The sequence below is a fragment of the Oncorhynchus clarkii genome, chromosome 7 (assembly GCF_045791955.1).
Source record: "Oncorhynchus clarkii lewisi isolate Uvic-CL-2024 chromosome 7, UVic_Ocla_1.0, whole genome shotgun sequence".
Classification (NCBI taxonomy): domain Eukaryota; kingdom Metazoa; phylum Chordata; class Actinopteri; order Salmoniformes; family Salmonidae; genus Oncorhynchus; species Oncorhynchus clarkii.
In genome coordinates, this window is record NC_092153.1 from 24835430 (window position 1) to 24855269 (window position 19840).

Consider the following 19840-nt stretch of genomic DNA (forward strand, 5'->3'; position numbering starts at 1 on the left):
TCCCCTGCCTCTCCCCGTCTCTTGTTCCCCTGCCTCTCCCCGTCTCTTGTTCCCCTGCCTCTCCCCGTCTCTTGTTCCCCTGCCTCTCCCCGTCTCTTGTTCCCCTGCCTCTCCCCGTCTCTTGTTCCCCTGCCTCTCCCCGTCTCTTGTTCCCCTGCCTCTCCCCGTCTCTTGTTCCCCTGCCTCTCCCCGTCTCTTGTTCCCCTGCCTCTCCCCGTCTCTTGTTCCCCTGCCTCTCCCCGTCTCTTGTTCCCCTGCCTCTCCCCGTCTCTTGTTCCCCTGCCTCTCCCCGTCTCTTGTTCCCCTGCCTCTCCCCGTCTCTTGTTCCCCTGCCTCTCCCCGTCTCTTGTTCCCCTGCCTCTCCCCGTCTCTTGTTCCCCTGCCTCTCCCCGTCTCTTGTTCCCCTCCCTCTCCCCGTCTCTTGTTCCCCTGCCTCTCCCCGTCTCTTGTTCCCCTCCCTCTCCCCGTCTCTTGTTCCCCTCCCTCTCCCCGTCTCTTGTTCCCCTGCCTCTCCCCGTCTCTTGTTCCCCTCCCTCTCCCCGTCTCTTGTTCCCCTCCCTCTCCCCGTCTCGTTCCCCATCCCTCTCCCTTGTTCCCCTCCCTCTCCCCGTCTCTTGTTCCTCTCCCTCTCCCCGTCTCTTGTTCCCCTGCCTCTCCCCGTCTCTTGTTCCCCTGCCTCTCCCCGTCTCTTGTTCCCCTGCCTCTCCCCGTCTCTTGTTCCCCTGCCTCTCCCCGTCTCTTGTTCCCCTGCCTCTCCCCGTCTCTTGTTCCCCTGCCTCTCCCCGTCTCTTGTTCCCCTGCCTCTCCCCGTCTCTTGTTCCCCTCCCTCTCCCCGTCTCTTGTTCTCCATCCCTCTCCCTTGTTCCCCTCCCTCTCCCCGTCTCTTGTTCCCCATCTCTCCCTTGTTCCCCTCCCTCTCCCCGTCTCTTGTTCTCCTCCCTCTCCCCGTCTCTTGTTCCCCATCCCTCTCCCTTGTTCCCCTCCCTCTCCCTGTCTCTTGTTCTCCTCCCTCTCCCCGTCTCTTGTTCCCCTGCCTCTCCCTTGTTCCCCTCCCTCTCCCCGTCTCTTGTTCCCCATCCCTCTCCCTTGTTCCCCTCCCTCTCCCCGTCTCTTGTTCCCCATCCCTCTCCCTTGTTCCCCTCCCTCTCCCCTGTTCCCCTCCCTCTCCCCGTCTCTTGTTCCCCATCCCTCTCCCTTGTTCCCCTCCCTCTCCCCGTCTCTTGTTCCCCATCCCTCTCCCTTGTTCCCCCTCCCTCTCCCTTGTTCCCCCTCCCTCTCCCTTGTTCCCCCTCCCTCTCCCTTGTTCCCCCTCACTCTCCCCATCCCCCTCCCTTGTTCCCCTCCCTCTCCCCGTCTCTTGTTCCCCATCCCTCTCCCTTGTTCCCCCTCCCTCTCCCTTGTTCCCCCTCCCTCTCCCTTGTTCCCCCTCCCTCTCCCTTGTTCCCCCTCCCTTGTTCCCCTCCCTCTCCCCGTCTCTTGTTCCCCCTCCCTCTCCCTTGTTCCCCCTCCCTCTCCCTTGTTCCCCCTCCCTCTCCCTTGTTCCCCCTCCCTTGTTCCCTCTCCCCGTCTCTTGTTCCCCTCCCTCTCCCCGTCTCTTGTTCCCCATCCCTCTCCCTTGTTCCCCCTCCCTCTCCCTTGTTCCCCCTCCCTCTCCCTTGTTCCCCCTCCCTCTCCCTTGTTCCCCCTCCCTCTCCCCGTCTCTTGTTCCCCTCCCTCTCCCCGTCTCTTGTTCCCCATCCCTCTCCCCGTCTCTTGTTCCCCATCCCTCTCCCTTGTTCCCCATCCCTCTCCCTTGTTCCCCATCCCTCTCCCTTGTTCCCCATCCCTCTCCCTTGTTCCCCATCCCTCTCCCTTGTTCCCCATCCCTCTCCCTTGTTCCCCATCCCTCTCCCTTGTTCCCCATCCCTCTCCCTTGTTCCCCATCCCTCTCCCTTGTTCCCCATCCCTCTCCCTTGTTCCCCATCCCTCTCCCCTGTTCCCCATCCCTCTCCCTTGTTCCCCTCCCTCTCCCCATCTACAGCTCTCTGTTCTTGGTAGTTCTATTCTGGCTCATGAAGCAGGGGAGAAGTGTGGTGAAACATCTATCTGTGTGTGTGTGTGTGTGTGTGTGTGTGTGTGTGTGTGTAAAAGAGCAGTGTAACACTGACATACAAAACCTCCCATTGCCACAAACACCTCAGGCACGCTCTCGCTCTCCCTCTAAACCCATTTGGATGGCATTCTGAACGCAGACACAGACGGTTGGCTTAAAAACTGCTCAGAAACAAATAGCCGCGTGCTACATTGGACTAGTACAACTTCATAATTAGTCAATTAAATCATATGGCCCCCAGGTCCTGGCCATGAAATTCGGGGGCAGACGAATTTTGTGTTTGTATGTGTGTTTAAGAATTTGACATACTATGTCAGAAGACATACACAGGTGCGTGCCTCCTCCTACCCACAATCCTCCAGTGTTGGCATCCATAATATTCAAATGAGCAGCGATACAGGAAACTCCCCCTGAGAATGACTTAGGCCTTCCGCATAAATTAAAAAGTGCTTGACGAATTTGTTTTGGGTCTTCATTTGTGTAGTGCCAATTGTTTATTAACAGATGTTTTCATACGACGGATGGCCTTGGCTAGCGTTCGCGCTAAATGAAGGAACGCCAAAAACAAACGCTCCTGGGTCTGTGCATCTAAAACAACGTCGAAGCATCACAACGGAGATAGATTTCGGTCAAAAACGGTGGTAATTTGCAGCATTGACAGATATACAGTACATCGCCATACTTCACCCTCGAAGACAGTATCTATCGCCAACTGCTCTCCGTGTATCCCAGGACGAGCACTTGGCTCAGCTGCTTTCGTTTTGAAGGCAAAAAAATCAAAATCACGATAGAAAGTGGCCAACTTTTACAATCCACCAAAGTCGACATCTGACACACAACCATCAAACAAATGCCAAGAATGTAGGAGGGAGGAAGGGGAGAATGGGTTCTAGACTAAAGATGACAGATAAATATATGACACAGAGAGAGAGAGAGAGAGAGAGAGAGAGAGAGAGAGAGAGAGAGAGAGAGAGAGAGAGAGAGAGAGAGAGAGAGAGAGAGAGAGAGAGAGAGAGAGAGAGAGAGAGAGAGAGAGAGAGAGAGAGAGAGAGAGAGAGAGAGAGAGAGAGAGAGAGAGAGAGAGAGAGAGAGAGAGAGAGAGAGAGAGAGAGAGAGAGAGAGAGAGAGAGAGAGAGAGAGAGAGAGAGAGAGAGAGAGAGAGAGAGAGAGAGAGAGAGAGAGAGAGAGAGAGAGGGAGAGGGAGAGGGAGAGGGAGAGGGAGAGAGAGAGAGAGAGAGAGAGAGAGAGAGAGAGAGAGAAACCTTTTCCAACCCTAAAAGAGGATTAGGCGATTCAAATAAAACAGGCCAGCAATTTTTTGGGGACAAATATCTTCAACAACATACTCTACACTGCTCTTTATTTTCTTCATGGAAATCTCCCTCAGTGTCACTTCACTGCACCAGACCAGTCAGTGAACCTATGACTCGGCTTGTTATTTCTCTTTAGCTTTGGAGGGTCGGGTCGGGTCAGGTCAAAATCATTGACGTTTTCAGCCTTTTGTCAACCATGAGGAGGAAAACACGTAAACGCCTTGGCTCCTGTTAGTTTCAGAACAATGCTTACCATACCAGACAGGGTTGGGGTCAATTCCACTAACATTATTGCAATTCTGTAAGAAACAATGAAGAACATCGGAATCTCTGTTAACTTCCTGTTATGATCTAATTGAAGTGGAATCGACACCAACCTCGACACCAGTGTTTCTCAACCTTTTTTGGACCGGGCGGCTGCAAGCTACTTTAATACGTAAAACGACCATTCTTCCCTGATTGCCCACTTCCATTAAAACGAGCACTGGAAAGTTGACAGAATCAGTGTCAGACAACTAACCGCCTGAGGGACTGCTAAGCAAAAACCCAAGGACCCGGCCCGGCCCGTGGACCGCAGGTTGAGGAACACTGGTTTATACCATAGCATTATTAGCGGCTCGCACATCAAAGACATAATAGAAAAGGGAGCGTTCAGAGTTACACACACATCCAGCTCCATTTCTCTAAGCTTGGGCACATGGCAACTGAACGCAGCCCAGATGTAAAGGGGTTATTATAACCAACACTCCAGATTCGGGTCAAACACATGCCAAGTACATTCAAATTCTAACTCAAGAAAAGCCGTGCTTGATTTAGCACTTTTGGGATCATGCCGGTACTACTGTCCCGGGCAAATCAAGTCAAGAACATTTGAAAGTATTTCACATAAGTGTACATGACCCAGGTCTGACCGCAATACTGTCATGACAGTGAAGTTAGATAGAGTGCAAAACTGTACTGAGCCGCAGCGCCAGTTACCTGCCCTGCATTTCTTCCCCCTACTAGACAAAAGGAGTGCAGGGAATCAAATGGACACATCAGCACAGGGAGGAACAAGACAAAAACATGGATAACGGAAGAGATATAAACGGGGGGCTGCATGCAGGAGAAAGGCGAGAGAAGAAAGCTCAGAGAGGATGAGATACAAGTGAAACAAGCCAATCAGGTCAATCGAGCATTGTGGGTGGGTGTTGGCACCGTGGGAGGAGCTTAGGGAGATGGTAAAAAGAGGCGTGGTTCAAGCACAGGCAAGCGAATGAGGCGTCACCTTGGTCAGCAGGTGAGAAGGCTTCCCTGCAATGCTTTTCAGAATGAGGGACGTTTCTCTGTCCAGATAGGAGTGCTTGGTGGCGCAGAGGTGAGGAGAGAAACAGGTAAGACAGTCAGGGCAATGATTCTCAATGGCTCATTAAAAAAATGCTTTTGAAGGGTGATGTGGGGGGTTAAAGGGTGGAAGCAGGTGAGGTCCAATAGTTGGAGCACTGATCGTGGTGGTCATACTAGATAGCTGTGGACGGGGGAAGAGAGAGAATTTATCAAAGGCACACTTTCTAAAGAGGATACTGCTGTGATCACTGAAGGTGCTCGCTGACCCTCACCTGTACACACACACACACACACACACACACTTACAGTGTCCAGATCCACTTCACCCTCCCGTGAGGTGAAGTCAAGCTGTAGTCTGGCCGGCTTACCATTGGCCCGTCGCAGTAGTGAGGCATGCTGGGAAACGGGGAGGTGCATTATGGGTGCAGAGAGGATGCAAACACACACAGTTAACATGCATGGGGTCGGGGGGGGGCTTTTACTTTCCACTTCTTCAGTCTCCCCATCGCATACCGAGTCTATATGTGGTCATGTGTGGCACTAGCAATGCCCGGCTGTGGGTTCAATTAGTGACAACGTACTCCATACTGGATGTAAGCACGCACTGTACGGTTAGTCACTTTGGATAAAAGCCTCTGCTAAGTGGCATATATATATATCTATCTATATATCTATATCTATCTATATCTATATCAATATATATATATCTATATCTATATTTTCTCCTATCCGTCTTGTAAACCTAAACTAAGTTCCCGTACCGAAGTCAAGCAGGTTGAGTTGACAGCCAGACAGGTTCAGTAGATGCATTGTAATCCACATCACACATGCAGACTTCAGGGATTTACAATGCATTCCCTCACTGTACTAGAAATACCACACTTTCCAATGGGTGGTGTATACACACACGCACACAACAACGTGTGTTACGCGGATAGCAAACTAATGTAATACAAGGAGTTGTACGGTGCACATTTGGCATGCAGCAGGACTTGAAAACAGCATGCAGTATAAGTGCACCATGCAGGGAACTAGAGAGGGTGGTTTCCAGAGGGCGCACACACACATCATCATACCATTCATCATGTTCGAACAAACAAACCACTGCAGCAGTGTATCTTCCCCCCTAACCAAACAGCCTTTCACGGTCATAACCCAAATAGTCTACCCACCCTTTTAGTCTGCATAAAGGAAGTCCCACAATGCCCCATTAACGGCCATTATCCTGCCCAAACTAAAAGCCTGTACATGAAAAAGGGCCTCTGATAGGCTGAGATAACTGGGCCTTGTTTGCAGGCTTGACTCTCATACAGACGACGACAGAGAGGATAGAAATGAACAACCTGTCAGCGGTAATGTTTCACTAAGAGATCATTCTGTTCATGGCACATCTTAGTTACTTTTTAGGAAATAATTGGGAAGACAGGGTTGTGAAGATTGGAGTGTCGGTATGAGTGCGGTGTGACTTACCTCGGTGCTGGCCGGGACATGTGGTGGCTGGGGACTCCCTTGGGACTCCCCGTCCTGCTCAGCCCCTCCGGCTGTCCGAGACAGCACCTTGTCAATGTCCAGAGAGTCCATGCTGGACGCGGACGCAGAATTAACGCTGGACCTCGAGGAGTGGCCCCCCGCCTCGTGTTCACTGACCGCGCCCACCGAGCCCGTCCTCCGGTGCTGCGAGGGCGAGGAACCCGCCGAGGGGCGCCGGAGGGTGGCAGAGGAGTAGGAGGACGAAGTCTGGTGCGCCGCCTCGTCCATGCTGAGCGACGCCTGCTCCAGCTGGGCCGTGATGTCGTCCAGCGAGAAGTTCGATGCCGACGGGCGCCCGTGGGAGCTGGAGCTGCCCCCGCGGACGGTGGAGGCCGGTGACGCCCGGGTACTACTGCTGGTGCTGCCCCCGCTGCTACCCCCTCCACCGCTGGCAGTCTGCTTGGCACTGGCGCCGCGACCCCCCACGCCTCGCTGCTGACATTTAGCCTGCCGGGCGGTGCCGGTGTTGGGCTTGCCGATGGTGCTGAGCTCCTGTTCGATGGAGCACAGGTCAGCCATCAGGGCATCCAGGTCTACGGTCTCTGTCGTCTGGTTCAGAGCCTCTGTAAGGAGGGGGGAAAAGGGGAGTGTGAATCCACCTTCTGTTGTATACACGCTAAAAAGATTGATTTCATGAAAGCGTGCCCGTTGAAAAGGTACTTCTGCACAGCAGTATAGCCGTGGTGTTGTGGGTCACACAGGCATGTCACAGACACCATTGCTCTGCAGGAAGTAGGTAGGGCATATAGGTCTGAGCGTGTGAGTCTTACCATTGATGTTGTACATGGAGAAGCGGTAAGAAAAGTTAGCCATGTTGGTTTCCTGTCTGAGGGGAGCCTTCTGGACTGGCTTCTGTGGCTTCCCGTCATCTAGGCTCTGTAGAGGATAAATCACACCATCAAAATCACCACCATCTTAAAAGATATTTCTCTGATACTTTTGTATACTTTTTCTGTCCACTAGTGCTGAATGTAGTGCACACTAGCCAAAAGTGGTCCAAAAAATTGCGTGCTACGTCACAAAATCATTGCCCTCTCGCTCTACTGTCTGTGTGTCTTGCTAGCTGTCACTCAAATGGCGAGGGGCTGAAGCTCGTTGGTTGAAACTAAAATTGCTGGGGGACTGTAGGGAAAAAGGCCACCACAGATTCCAGGAAACAGTCGTTTTCAAACTAAGGATTTAATGGCTGCTCATACATTGTGCATGTATGAACTACACATGAAACAATCCAGCCCAAAGCAGGAGTTTTAAAAAAAGCTTACTAGTTGCCAAAGTACCAGCGCATTGTCTTTGATCCATAACAATACAAAACCAGACTTTAGCAGGCTTGAAGGAAGTGGAAGAAAGCTAACATGACTTAGCGAAAGGGTGGGAGAGGTGGTGACTAGGATAATATGGTTGCCGGGATACGGTTACCAGGATACGATTGCTAGGGTACGGTTACTAGGTTACAGTTACTGGGACATGGTTGCATGGGTACTGTTACTATGATATTGTTGCTAGAATATGATTACTTGGATAGGGTTTGCTAGGACACCGTTGCCAAGATATGGTATCCATGACATGGCTGCCAGGATATGGTTGCCAGGATACGCCCATCCTCCCCTACTGCAATACCTGTGTGAGTTTGTCCAGCTCTCCCAACCAGGCTCCAAACATTTTGTCCAGGTCCTGGTCTTCCTTATCACTGTCCTCCTCCACTCCCCCGTGGTCCAGCTCGTCGTCAGACATATCTGCCATCTGGAGACAGACAGACACACACACACAGACTACTTCATTTGACTATAGGAAAATCACACTACAATCAAAACCAATTAAATATTTCAATTCAAGAGCACGCATGCATACGTGCACACATTTACCGAGAGAGAATTCTAAAATCGCACAGTGGCAGCGATGAAGCCACACCTTCACCACGGCAACCTTCTAAAATGTGTTACCGTGGCAACCGCCAAAAGAGCTCTACAACGTGGAGGGATACGGCTGCGCAGCGGCAGTAGGCTATTCCCTGTTGTGTCTGCCAGAGGTACAGTATTCCACAAGCTGGATGCCGTTGGAAGGCCTACTGAGTTGAGCCGAGGCCTATTCCCCACGAGTGGCTGCCTACACTGCTTTGGCTGTTTCGTACGGTAATGAGCACTGAAATGACCCTATTCCCTTTATAGTGTACTTGGGCTTTGGTCAAAAGTAATGCACTATGAAGGGAATGGTGTGCCACGTGGGACGCAGCCATGGTATTCTGTATCACAGAGCCTCATCGTGCTGTCTAATGATAATGACAGAGCGCCCTCTTGTGGACAGATCAGAAAACAGGTGACGTTTGTATAGATTTCCCACCTTTTCCACTGCTGGGATAATGACTTAAGTGTTTAAATCATGTGCAGGGTCGTGACTCAAAGCCACACCGGTAGAACTTGAGCCAGTGACACTACAAGCCTTTAAAGCCCCTAGGGGTGTGCGTGCGCACGTACATGCGTCACAGAAGCCCGAACTTGAAGCCCCTTCCCTAACCACCACCCGCAATCTGTGGCTAAACCAATCTCGAACCCCACTCCTTTCTGATCCACTCCAACCTCGGACAGACAGAAGCATATCTGACTAACAGCTGACCCCTTCACATCCTCTTCTGATACCATTAAAAGTATGACCAGTGACCCCTTCACATCCTGTTCCTATTGCATCACTTCCTGGTTGGATAGGGAGACAGTTTAGTGTGTGGGGGGGGGGGGGGGGGGGGGTGTATTAAGAATGAAAAGCGGCATAGGATCTCGTCAGAGGAATCCAGTCTTATCTTAATCTACTGACAGGCTACACGAGGACATGGGGAGGAAGGGCCGCGCACAGTAGGACACAAGGAAACACTCCCTCACACATGGTCACATCCACGAGCACGGACGCACACCCTCCACCACTAAACCGTAACCACAGATTTCAATGTCCACGCCCCCCGCCGTCGTCTTTCTGCGCGCGCACACACAATTCTCTGAGAGCACAACTAGTGAGGGGTGAGACAGAAACAAGCACACACACGGCGACACAGGATCCCAGGCTCAGTGGCATGGCAGCAGTGTGTGACAAAGTCACCTAAAGACACAAAAAGGCCCAGTCTTATACACACAATATTACCCTGTGTTCCTACAGTACATTAACCCCTTCAACAGCCAGACCTGAGCGTTTGCTCTAGCCTGCCTAGAGTGCCAGGCAGGCAGGGTTGGCAGTCTGGGGCCTATTCTATGAGTTCCATTTTACCAGGAGAGCTCATTCAAGCACAGATAAAGTATTTTCAATGATTTTCAAATAGTATTTGAAGCCAGGTCTGATAGCAGCCCAGTCAGATGGAAGAGTTAGAAGCTCAGGCCTAACGTCATCTCATTGGTGTTCCAGGGGGTATAGTGTTTCCCCCTAAACGTGCTGTGAGCCCCTTGATGGGGGACTGTACCAGACAGCAGGACCCTCCATGGGTACATAGATGACCCCTGCTTTTGATACGGTGTGCGTACTTGTTTTCCTGCCTTATCAGGACCCCAACGCCCTAACAATTCACCCAAATGTCTTGACAGGGTAGGAAAACATTTTATTTTTTTATTTTAAAAGGCCAGACTTTTTTCATGTCCTGAATTTGTTCAAATGTTATTTTAAGCTTAAGGGTTAGGTTTATGGTTTTGGGGTTAGTGTTGAAGAAAATATGATTTTTAATAGTCAAACATTTTTAGTCACCAAAAATTCCTGACATGTCACGAAAATAAAGCTGTGTGTGTGTGTGACCCGCAAACTGATCCAATATCAGCATTTTGAGTTCAATTGAGATTGTATCTGTACAGTATCGTTATCTGCAGCATCATGTTGGAGAGTGTGTATGTGTGTGGTAGTGTAATGTAATATGTCTGAAAGAGAGGAGCACTGTGTTTAAGTGTGGAGAGAGCAGTGGAGAGGAAGGGCTTGCTTTGAAAAGCCACTCTCTTATTCCCGAGAGAGAGAGAGAGGAGAGAGGAGAGAGAGAAGAGATGACATGCTTCCCTGCATCTCTACCTCCAAATAGTTATTTTCTTCGGTGTTAACAGCTCAAAGAAAAAGTGATAGGAAGAAGAGAGAGAGAAAAAGGGCAGAGGGAGCAGGGAGGAAGGAAATAGGGAGCGAGCAGGGAGGAAGGAGAGTGAGGGAAAGAAGAGAGAACAGGGAGGGAGAAAAGGGATAAGGAGAAAGAAAAAAGGCTGAGTTGCAGTTAGCATCTTGTGGTTAACCAGCCTGTGACTTGGGCCTAGTTTGGCTAAGTGTGTGTGTGTGAGTGGGCACTGGCACAGGCCATAAACACTCAAAAGTTAATGCGTGCAAAATACGCACGCACACACACACACCATCTGGAAAGGAGTCTGGTTCGTATCATGCATGCGTATCACACATTCAAGACAGCTAGCTTACACAGAACCACTGTTGTGTGTGTGACTGTGCAGATTTACAGGCATGCACAGTTACACGCACAGTCTTTCCACACCGTCTCTACAGCTGCCCAACCATCGCCCCCCTAAGACCCCCTGGCAATCCCAGTTAACCCTTTAGTTGGCATGGCCGCCATTTATGTGATACACAATGTACAGTGAACAGGGCACACACCCGTGCGCGTGGATGTAGCAGCTGTGCGTGCGGAGTGGGGGGACGGGGACGATGGGTCAGAACAAGAAATGGCCTAATTTCCCCCCACGGGCTGTTCCATAACAACGTCCAAGCCCAGCTGTCAATCAAAAACCAGCATCGCCATGGTTACAGTGCCAGGGACAGGGCTTCTTTACAGCATGACATCATGGCGAACCGAGGAGGACAGGAAGAGGAAAGGGACAGAATGAAACAAGCCTCCTTTCTGTTTGCAACCACGCTGGCCGGTGCCATCATATAGCGCACAGTGTCTCAAATGGCCCTGGTTAAAAGTAGCACACTATATAGGTAATAGGGTGCCATTTGGGATGCAAGCCATGGGATGGATTTCAGTCTTTCCTTGTAAATATGTAAGTCACTCGGCGTACGATCCCTTTGCAATAGGACCTTCAATACTGGCTAGAGGCAGCTCTCCAAGAGGGCTGGTTGATCTGCGTTTCCCAACGACTTTGGGGGGTTCGAACATGTTCATGTGACATTTGATTCCTACAAAATTACCCCACATTCAAGAAAAACCAAAGTAATATCAATCTTCAGGTGGTTGAGGATGATTCGCAAAACCTCGCCACCATTTTTACTCTACATAGGCAAGATATTTTTTTTGTTGCATTTATGCATACCGTTTCTGCCTAGCAGCTTGTGCACAATGCTAAAATGACAGAGGATATTTGAGGCAAGGGGCACTTCAATATGGCCCATTCTCATGACCTTTGCCTACACTGCCTGGCCAGTTTATTAGGTACACCACCCCGTTCACAAAAATGGATCGCTCCTACAGGCAGTGAGTCACGTGGCCGTGGCTTGCTACATAAAGCAGGCAGACAGGCATTGAGGCATTCAGTTACTGTTCGAATGAACAGAATGAGCAAAACGAGCGACCTAAGCGACTAATGAGCATGGTATGATCGTCGGTGCCAGGCGTGCCGGATCCAGAATCTCAGAAACAGCCGTCATCCTGGGCCTTTTCCGCGTATGACAGTGTGTCTAGGCTTTCACGAGAACGGTGCGACAAACAAACAAAAAAAACATCCAGTCAGCGGCAGTCCTGCGGCATCTCGGAACGCATCACAACTCTTTGATCCTTGTCACGGATTGGCTATTGCAGCAGATGACCGCGCCTAGTCCCACTGCTATGAGCTTAAAAACAAGAAGAAGCGGCTCCAGTAGGGCGCGCAATCACCAACACTGGACGACGGAGGGAAAACGTCACCCGGGTTCGACGAATCCCGCTTCCTGGTGTGTCATGCTAATGGCAGAGTCCGGATTTGGCGTAAGCGGTATGAGTCCATGAACCCGTCCTTCCTGGTGTCAACGGTACAGGCTGGTGGTGTATCGCCGTCCAATCTGCAGCAAGAAATCAGGCTGTTCCAGGAGGCAAAAAGGGTCCGGCCCGGTACTAGATGGGTGTACCTAATAAACTATGATCCGGGTTAAAGCTATGTCTTGTACTGAGTGTACAAAAAAACATGATGAACACCTCTTTCCGTGACAGACTGACCAGGTGAACGCTATGATCCCTTACTGACGTCACTTGTTAAATCCACTTCAAAATCAGTGTAGATGAAGGAGAGGAGGTGTGTGTCAAGAACTGCAACGCTGCTGGGTTTTCAGAATGGTCCACCCCCCCAAAAGGACATCCAGCCAACTTAACATCTGCGGGAAGCATTGGAGTAAACATGGGCCAGTAACCTGTGGAACGCTTGACACCTTGTAGAGTCCATGCCCAGACGAATTGAGGCTGTTCTGAGGGCAAAAGACTCAAGCTGGCATATTCGATTTCAAATAGCCTAATTACACCAGCAGAATTGGTAAGTGAAAATAATAAAAAGTATGTGGAATAACGGTAGTGTTCCGGCTGGGATAAACACACTATTTAGTCTTTATCGTAGCCCATTGTAGGGGATGGGAATTGTTGTAACGACAACATCAGCTATTGGGAATGACCAAATATATTAAACAGGGTAATAAAAAATATCCTGAAAGACATAACCTAAATCTTATCAACTGTGCCTGAAAATCATTTTGAAAAATCAGATCATATGCGTTTGCCTTTCGACATCACGAGCATCGTAACCGTGGTTAACGCAAGTGGTGGATTAAATAACCACTGCAACAACTAATTAGGCTATATTATCACGTGCTGTAATAGGGACACATTCTGCGACAGGGAAAGTAATGACAGCAAATGAGTTTGTTGAAAATGGTGTGCAAAACAGTGGTACAAGTTGCTGTGCTGCTCTTTTGGCAATTGAGTTCATTAAACTGCCTGTATCGTCTGCATTCCAGCCACAGCATCGAGGGGCGTTTCTTTATAAAACGCACATCCAATCGCCTTGGCCCTAGACCCTTACTAAACCAATTACAAGCTTCAATCTGTCGCAGTGGCAGGAAAATGATGGATCTCCCAGGTGAAGCTGCCACGGTTACAAATCAAACTTGTAAAAAGTCCGGTGGCCATTTGATTAATTGTTCAGCAGTCTTAAGACTTGGGGGTAGAAGCTGTCAAGGAGCCTTTCGGTCCTAGACTTGGCGCTCCGGGCACCACTAGCCGTGCGCTGGCAGAGAAAACAGTCTATGGCCTCCCGGGTGGCGCAGTGGTTAAGGGCGCTGTACTGCAGCGCCAGCTGTGCCATCAGAGTCCTGGGTTCGCGCCGAGGCTCTGTCGTAACCGGCCGCGACCGGGAGGTCCGTGGGGCGACGCACAATTGGCCTAGCGTCACCCGGGTTAGGGAGGGCTTGGTCGGTAGGGGTGTCCTTGTCTCATCGCGCACCAGCGACACCTGTGGCGGGCTGGGCGCAGTGTACGCTAGCCAAGGTGGCCAGGTGCACGGTGTTTCCTACGGCGCATTGGTGCGGCTGGCTTCCGGGTTGGATGTGCGCTGTGTTAAAGAAGCAGCGGCTTGGTTGGTTGTGTATCGGAGGACGCATGACTTTCAACCTTCCTCTCTCCCGAGCCCGTACGGGAGTTGTCGCGATGAGACAAGATAGTAGCTACTACAACAATTGGATACTATGAAATTGGGGAGAAAAAGGGGTAAAATTCAAAAAAAATAAAATAAAAATAAATAAATAAAAAAAACAGTCTATGGTTTGGGAGACTGGAGTCTGACTTTTTTTTTTACCTTTCCTCTGACACCTCCTACTGGGCCGTACCCACCCTCTGTAGCGCCTTACAGTCAGATGCCGAGCAGTTGCCATACCAGGCGGTGATGCAACCAGTCAGGAGGATGCTCTCGGTGGTGCAGCTGTAGAACTTTTTGAGGATCTGGGGACCCATGCCAAATCTCAAGTCTCCTGAGGGGGAAAAGGTGTTGTTGTGCCCTCTTCACCACCGTCTTGGTGTGTTTGGACTAGAGGTCGACCGATTAATCAGAATGGCCAATTAATTAGGGCCGATTTCAAGTTTTCATAACAATCAGAAATCTGTATTTTTGGGTGCCGATTTTTTTATTTATTTTTTATTATTATGATTTATTTTTTATACCTTTATTCAACTAGACAAGTCAGTTAAGAACACATTCTTATTTTCAATGACGGCCTAGGAACGGTGGGTTAAATGCCTCGTTCAGGGGCAGAACGGCAGATTTTCACCTTGTCAGCTCGGGGGATCCAATCTTGCAGCCTTAGTTAACTAGTTCAACGCAATAACGACCTGCCTCTCTCTCGTTGCACTCCACAAGGAGCCTGTTACGCAAATGCAGTAAGCCAAGGTAAGTTGCTAGCTAGCATTAAACTTATCTTATAAAAAACAATCAATCATAATCACTAGTTAACTACAAATGGCTGATGATATAGCTAGATATTATCTAGCGTGTCCTGCGTTGCATATAATCTGACTGAGCATACAAGCATACAAGTATCTAAGTATCTGACTGAGCGGTGGTAGGCAGAAGCAGGCTTGTAAAGATTCATTCAAACAGCACTTTCATGTGTTTTGCCAGCAGCTCTTCGTTGTGTGTCAAGCATTGCGCTGTTTATGACTTCAAACCTATCAACTCCCGAGATGAGGCTGGTGTAACCGAAGTGAAATGGCTAGCTAGTTAGCACGTACTAACAAGAGGGACGGAAGCTATACTGTCACACTGGCAAAACTAAAGTGCCTATAAGAACATCCAATAGTCAAAGGTTAATGAAATACAAATAGTATAGAGGGAAATAGTCCTATAATTCCTATAATAACTACAACCTAAAACTTCTTACCTGGGAATATTGAAGACTCATGTTAAAAGGAACCACCAGCTTTCATATGTTCTCATGTTCTGAGCAAGGAACTTAAATGTTAGCTTTCTTACATGGCACGTATTGCACTTTTACTTTCTTCTCCGACATTATTTGCATTATTTAAAACAAATTCATTATTTACTTGAGGCTAAATTGATTTAATTGATGTATTATTTTAAAAGTTATAATAAGTGTTCATTCAGTATTGTTGTAATTGTCATTATTACAAATAAATAAATAAAAATCGTCCGATTAAATCGGTATCGGCGTTGAAAAATCATAATCGGTCGACCTCTAGTTTGGACCATGATAGTTCGTTAACACACCGAATTGGATTAATTAGAAAATAAAAGCAGTACTTTTTTTCAATAAGTGAGAAATAAAAGGTGAGGTGTGTGAAGATGGTCAAATGTATGTCTCACGCCCTCTCACACTTTTAAATCAGGGTCCCAGGTGCTAATCAATTCACTTAAAGCTGTTAGAACACCTGCTACTAAGGGCATGATGGGCAGTGTTCTATGTGAGTCATCACAAAACCATCACCCATGGCCTTTTGCTTTTCAATGGTATCAGAGGAGGACTCTTTCCTTCCTTCCCTCCCTCGCCCTCCCTCCCTCGTCCCCTTTCCTTCCTTCCCTCCCTCCCTCCCTCCCTCGCTCTTGCCTTCCCTCAATCTCCAACACTTTTTCCCCTCCCCGCGTCTCCCTCTCCCCCCGCGTCTCCCTCTCCCCCCGCGTCTCCCTCTCCCCCCGCGTCTCCCTCTTTCTCTCCGTGTCTCCCTCTTTCTCTCCCTGTGTCTCCCCCCCCCCCGTCTCCCTCTCCCCCCGCGTCTCCCTCTCCCCCCGCGTCTCCCTCTTTCTCTCCGTGTCTCCCTCTTTCTCTCCCTGTCCCCCCCCCCCCCGTGTCCCTCTCTCTCTCTCTCATGTCCCTTTCGCTCCCGGTCTCTCCTTCTCTCCCCCTCTCCTTCTCCCTCCTTCTCCTTCCACTCCCACCAGTCTCTCCCTCTTTCTCTCCCTGCATCTCCGTTTCTCCCTTTCTCTCCCCCCCCCCCCCCGTGTCCCTCTCTCTCTCTCCCCAGTCTCTCTCTCTCTCTCTCTCATGTCCCTTTCTCTCCCCCTCTCCTTCTCCCTCCTTCTCTCCCCCTCTCCCCCCAGTCTCTCGGAGGGAGGGAGGGAGGGAGGGAGGGAGGGAGGGAGGCATTAGGACAATTCCACGCTTAACAGAATGATAATGAAACTCAGATTTTCCCACTTTAAAAATGTATGCACTGAACGTGAATTAAAGTGGAGAGACGGCAGAGTTCCAAAAAAAAACACATTTACTTGAAGAACAGAACAGACGCAAAGTTTGGTAACAGAATGACGTTTTGTGCCGTTTGCGTCATCATTTTGTTACTGTGGAATGGCCCATTACATCATAGAGGAGACTAGGCGGTACTCTGCAGTCTCCTCGTGAACTCACTTTGCGTACGAGTCGGGAACCAGAACATTGTTTATTTGGTTTGTTCTCAGCCTTGTCCTGGGTCCTGTTCATTAGAGCTTACCGGAGCAGAACGTTTTGCAACGGAAGAGGAGCGCTCGTTTCTTACTGAACAAGTTCAGATACTGCATCGCTTAGTTTTGGAACGTTCTCTGACGTTTCGTGCCCACTGGACAAAGACCATAGTAAGCGGGAATGCAAGTGTGTTTCTATACTACCTTCACCCTCTCCAACACAGAGAATTGATAGAGTCGGCGACTATGACGTAAGCTGAATGAAAACACCATTGTGCCATCATGAGTAATGTCTGAATAGATGTTTCCATAAACCAAACTTCTAAAAATGGGTGTGGGTGCAGTCTAATTTTGGCGTCGTACCCCACCCACCCACACAATGCTCTCACACACACCACCAACTCCCTTGTGCGTGTGTGTGTGTGTGTGTGTGTGTGTGGGGAGGACTGAGGGGCTAATAAAACAGAGGCAGCAGTGACTTGTCGTCTCAACGGCTTCCTCCGTAGAAAAACATGACAGCCAGCCAGACACACAACAACCCATAATACCCGCGTCTCACTCCGCAACTCATTTCCCCCGTCTCTCAAACTTAAAACTCCATCCGCACCCCAAATGTCGACGAGAGCCCTTTTCAAGTCCAAAAATGCATCAACATCACATCACGATGAATTCTCAAAAAGGAGGAAACTACTCTTATTACAATGGTAACATTTCATGAAAATCAGCAACAGGGGAAGTTAATAACAATAAATGCCAATTCGAAGACGCTTTTATCCAAAAATACTTAGTCATGCGTGTAAACATTCCCCCGGAATCAAACCCACAATCCTGGCGTTGAAAGTGTTGTGCTCCGCCAACGAAGCCATACAGGATGAGTAACCGTCTAGAATTAAGTTCTTACATTAAGAGGTCAAATGCTGCATTTTCACCTTTAACCCCACCATGCCATCCTGTAGAGGTAGGTGGAAAGGAGAGGGGCGTTCCTGTGCGTATGGTAGGGCTCAACTGTAGTCTCTCAAGGGGGTGGACCAAAAATGAACACCAAGAACAAATAAAACATTTAGGGAGGCCTGCTGGGTTAAGAATAGCACTCCAGTGTGTGTGTGTGTGTGTGGTAATGGCACATTACAGAGTGGGTCCCATATTCCCAGCACCGCTTAATTGTCCCCTGGGAAGTGTGCGTCTCAAACTAAAGGCTGCTATAGATGACAGTGGTTTGTTTTTCCTTACCATGAATACATGAATCTAGTCTATTACATTTAACACTGACTAAATTTAGAAAGTCTGCTTCAACAGCTATCGACCCCCCCCCCCCCCCATGTCACAATACCCCCACTGTTCCTGTGGGGTAGTCAATCCTGGCCTTGGGTCCAGTTCTGGAACATGGATAAGGGTGTGGCCGGACTCTCCCAAATGGTAGGACGGGGGTGGGGTTATATGAGTAGGCCAAACACAGTTGGTATTACTGCTCTCAAGTGCTTTGACTGCCTGTGCGACAAAGCAGGCAGGTGAGTGTGGATGGATGAATGAATGGTGGCTATTTCAGAGCACATGGCAGCGCTAATTTTATTTCACCCCTCGCTATCCCCTCTAGGCAAACAGGCCTCATCCACCATGCTCAGTCAGTCAATGGAAGGGGCCATTGGCACAGTGAGGGTGGGGCAAAGAGATCATTAAAACGTGGGCTGAGAACGTCATCAGTTCAACACTGTAAGACTACTGTATATGGCCTAGCAGGCTACAACCCCGCACAGCGTGCAAAAAGGAGAACATCGTCTCCACACGGGCTCTGAAAGAGATCCACCGACAAGGCCACTGCAACAGTCTAAAGTACATTCGGGTGAGGAGGCCCCGTATTCAAAAAGCCTCTTGGAGTAGGAGTGCTGATCTAGGATTATTTTTTCCCCTTTTAGATGATAATGACTAAGATTACATGGACAGGGAGGACCTGATCCTAGATCAGAACTCCTAGTCTGAGACGCTTTATAAATATACAGGCCCTGGACCCTTTGTGTTCGGGAGAGTAAATCGAGAGGAACTTACTCCAGGCCAAGGTTGTGTTCATTAGGGCACACTGTAAACATGTTCTGATGGTACCCAAAGGTTTAGTGCCTAACGAACATGACATTGCCCTGATTCAACACCACACAATATATCAACATCCCTTGGTGACATCCTCAATGGGAAGAAAAAAATAAAAACGCACAAATGACATACAGCCTAAATTTAAAATCAACAAAATGCATACAACGAAGCAGAGATCCAATCCAGAGACATTTTGCCACCTTTTGTTCCTTTAAAAAGAAAGTTAGAACAAAAACACTTCCTACAATAGGCAGATAATGGGAAGGACGGGGGAAGTGGGAGAGAGAGGAGGACAGAGACGGAGAGATGATGGGGGAGGGAATAGACCATTAGGATATGAGTAGGGGGGAGGGCCAGACTGACAAAACGGCACCGGTCAAGCACGACTGACAGCCAGCAGGCAGCGAAGGAAAAGAGGAGAGCAGAGCGAGTAGAAGATCACACAGAGTGACTCTGGCATACAAGGACAATTAAAAACAGGAGGGGGGAGAGAGAGAGAAAACAGAGAAAAAGAGGAGAGAAAGAGAGAGAGAGAGATGTGAAGGGAGGGAGAGAGCAAGACAAAGACAGGGGGCGAAGGGAAAAGAACGAATGACAGAGAAAAGGAGAGAGGAGCTGACCAGATGATAAGTTCCCACACCCAGAGGCAGCAGCAGCTAGAAGTCAGCTGGTGTTGGCAGCAGTCAGCAGGTTGCGCCATAGCAACAGCAACAGCCCTACCAACAGCCCTACCCCCATAGCAGCCACGTAACTATGCAAATACAGTGCCTTCAGAAAGTATTCACACCCCTGGACCTTTCCCACATTTTGCTGCGTTACAGCCTGAATTTAAAAATGGATTCAATGAAAGAGTGTGTCACTAATCTATACAAAACACCCAATAATGTCAACATGTAATTCTGTTTTTAGACATGTTTACACATGAATAATAAAAATCTATAGAGTCAATTTATTTATTTATTTTATTTTCACCTTTATTTAACCAGGTAGGCCAGTTGAGAATAAGTTCTAATTTTGCAACTGCGACCTGGTCAAGATAAAGCAAAGCAGTTCAACACATACAACACAATACAGATGCACAATCGAGAGCATCCTGTCGGGCTGCATCACCGCCTGGTACAGCAACTACT

At 49.1% G+C, this 19840-nt stretch overlaps 1 protein-coding gene across 1 annotated transcript in view; it reads right to left on the minus strand.

The window, feature by feature from the left end:
- LOC139412569 (ras-associated and pleckstrin homology domains-containing protein 1-like) overlaps window positions 1-19840 on the minus strand; it is a 70443-nt gene that overhangs the window by 26328 nt on the left and 24275 nt on the right. Inside the window, exons 3-6 of the mRNA XM_071159286.1 lie at window positions 7879-8001; window positions 7032-7137; window positions 6202-6824; window positions 4673-4747 (exon numbers count right to left, since the gene is read on the minus strand). Coding sequence (XP_071015387.1) covers window positions 4673-4747; window positions 6202-6824; window positions 7032-7137; window positions 7879-8001 — 927 coding nt within the window. The remainder of the gene's footprint in view (window positions 1-4672; window positions 4748-6201; window positions 6825-7031; window positions 7138-7878; window positions 8002-19840) is intronic.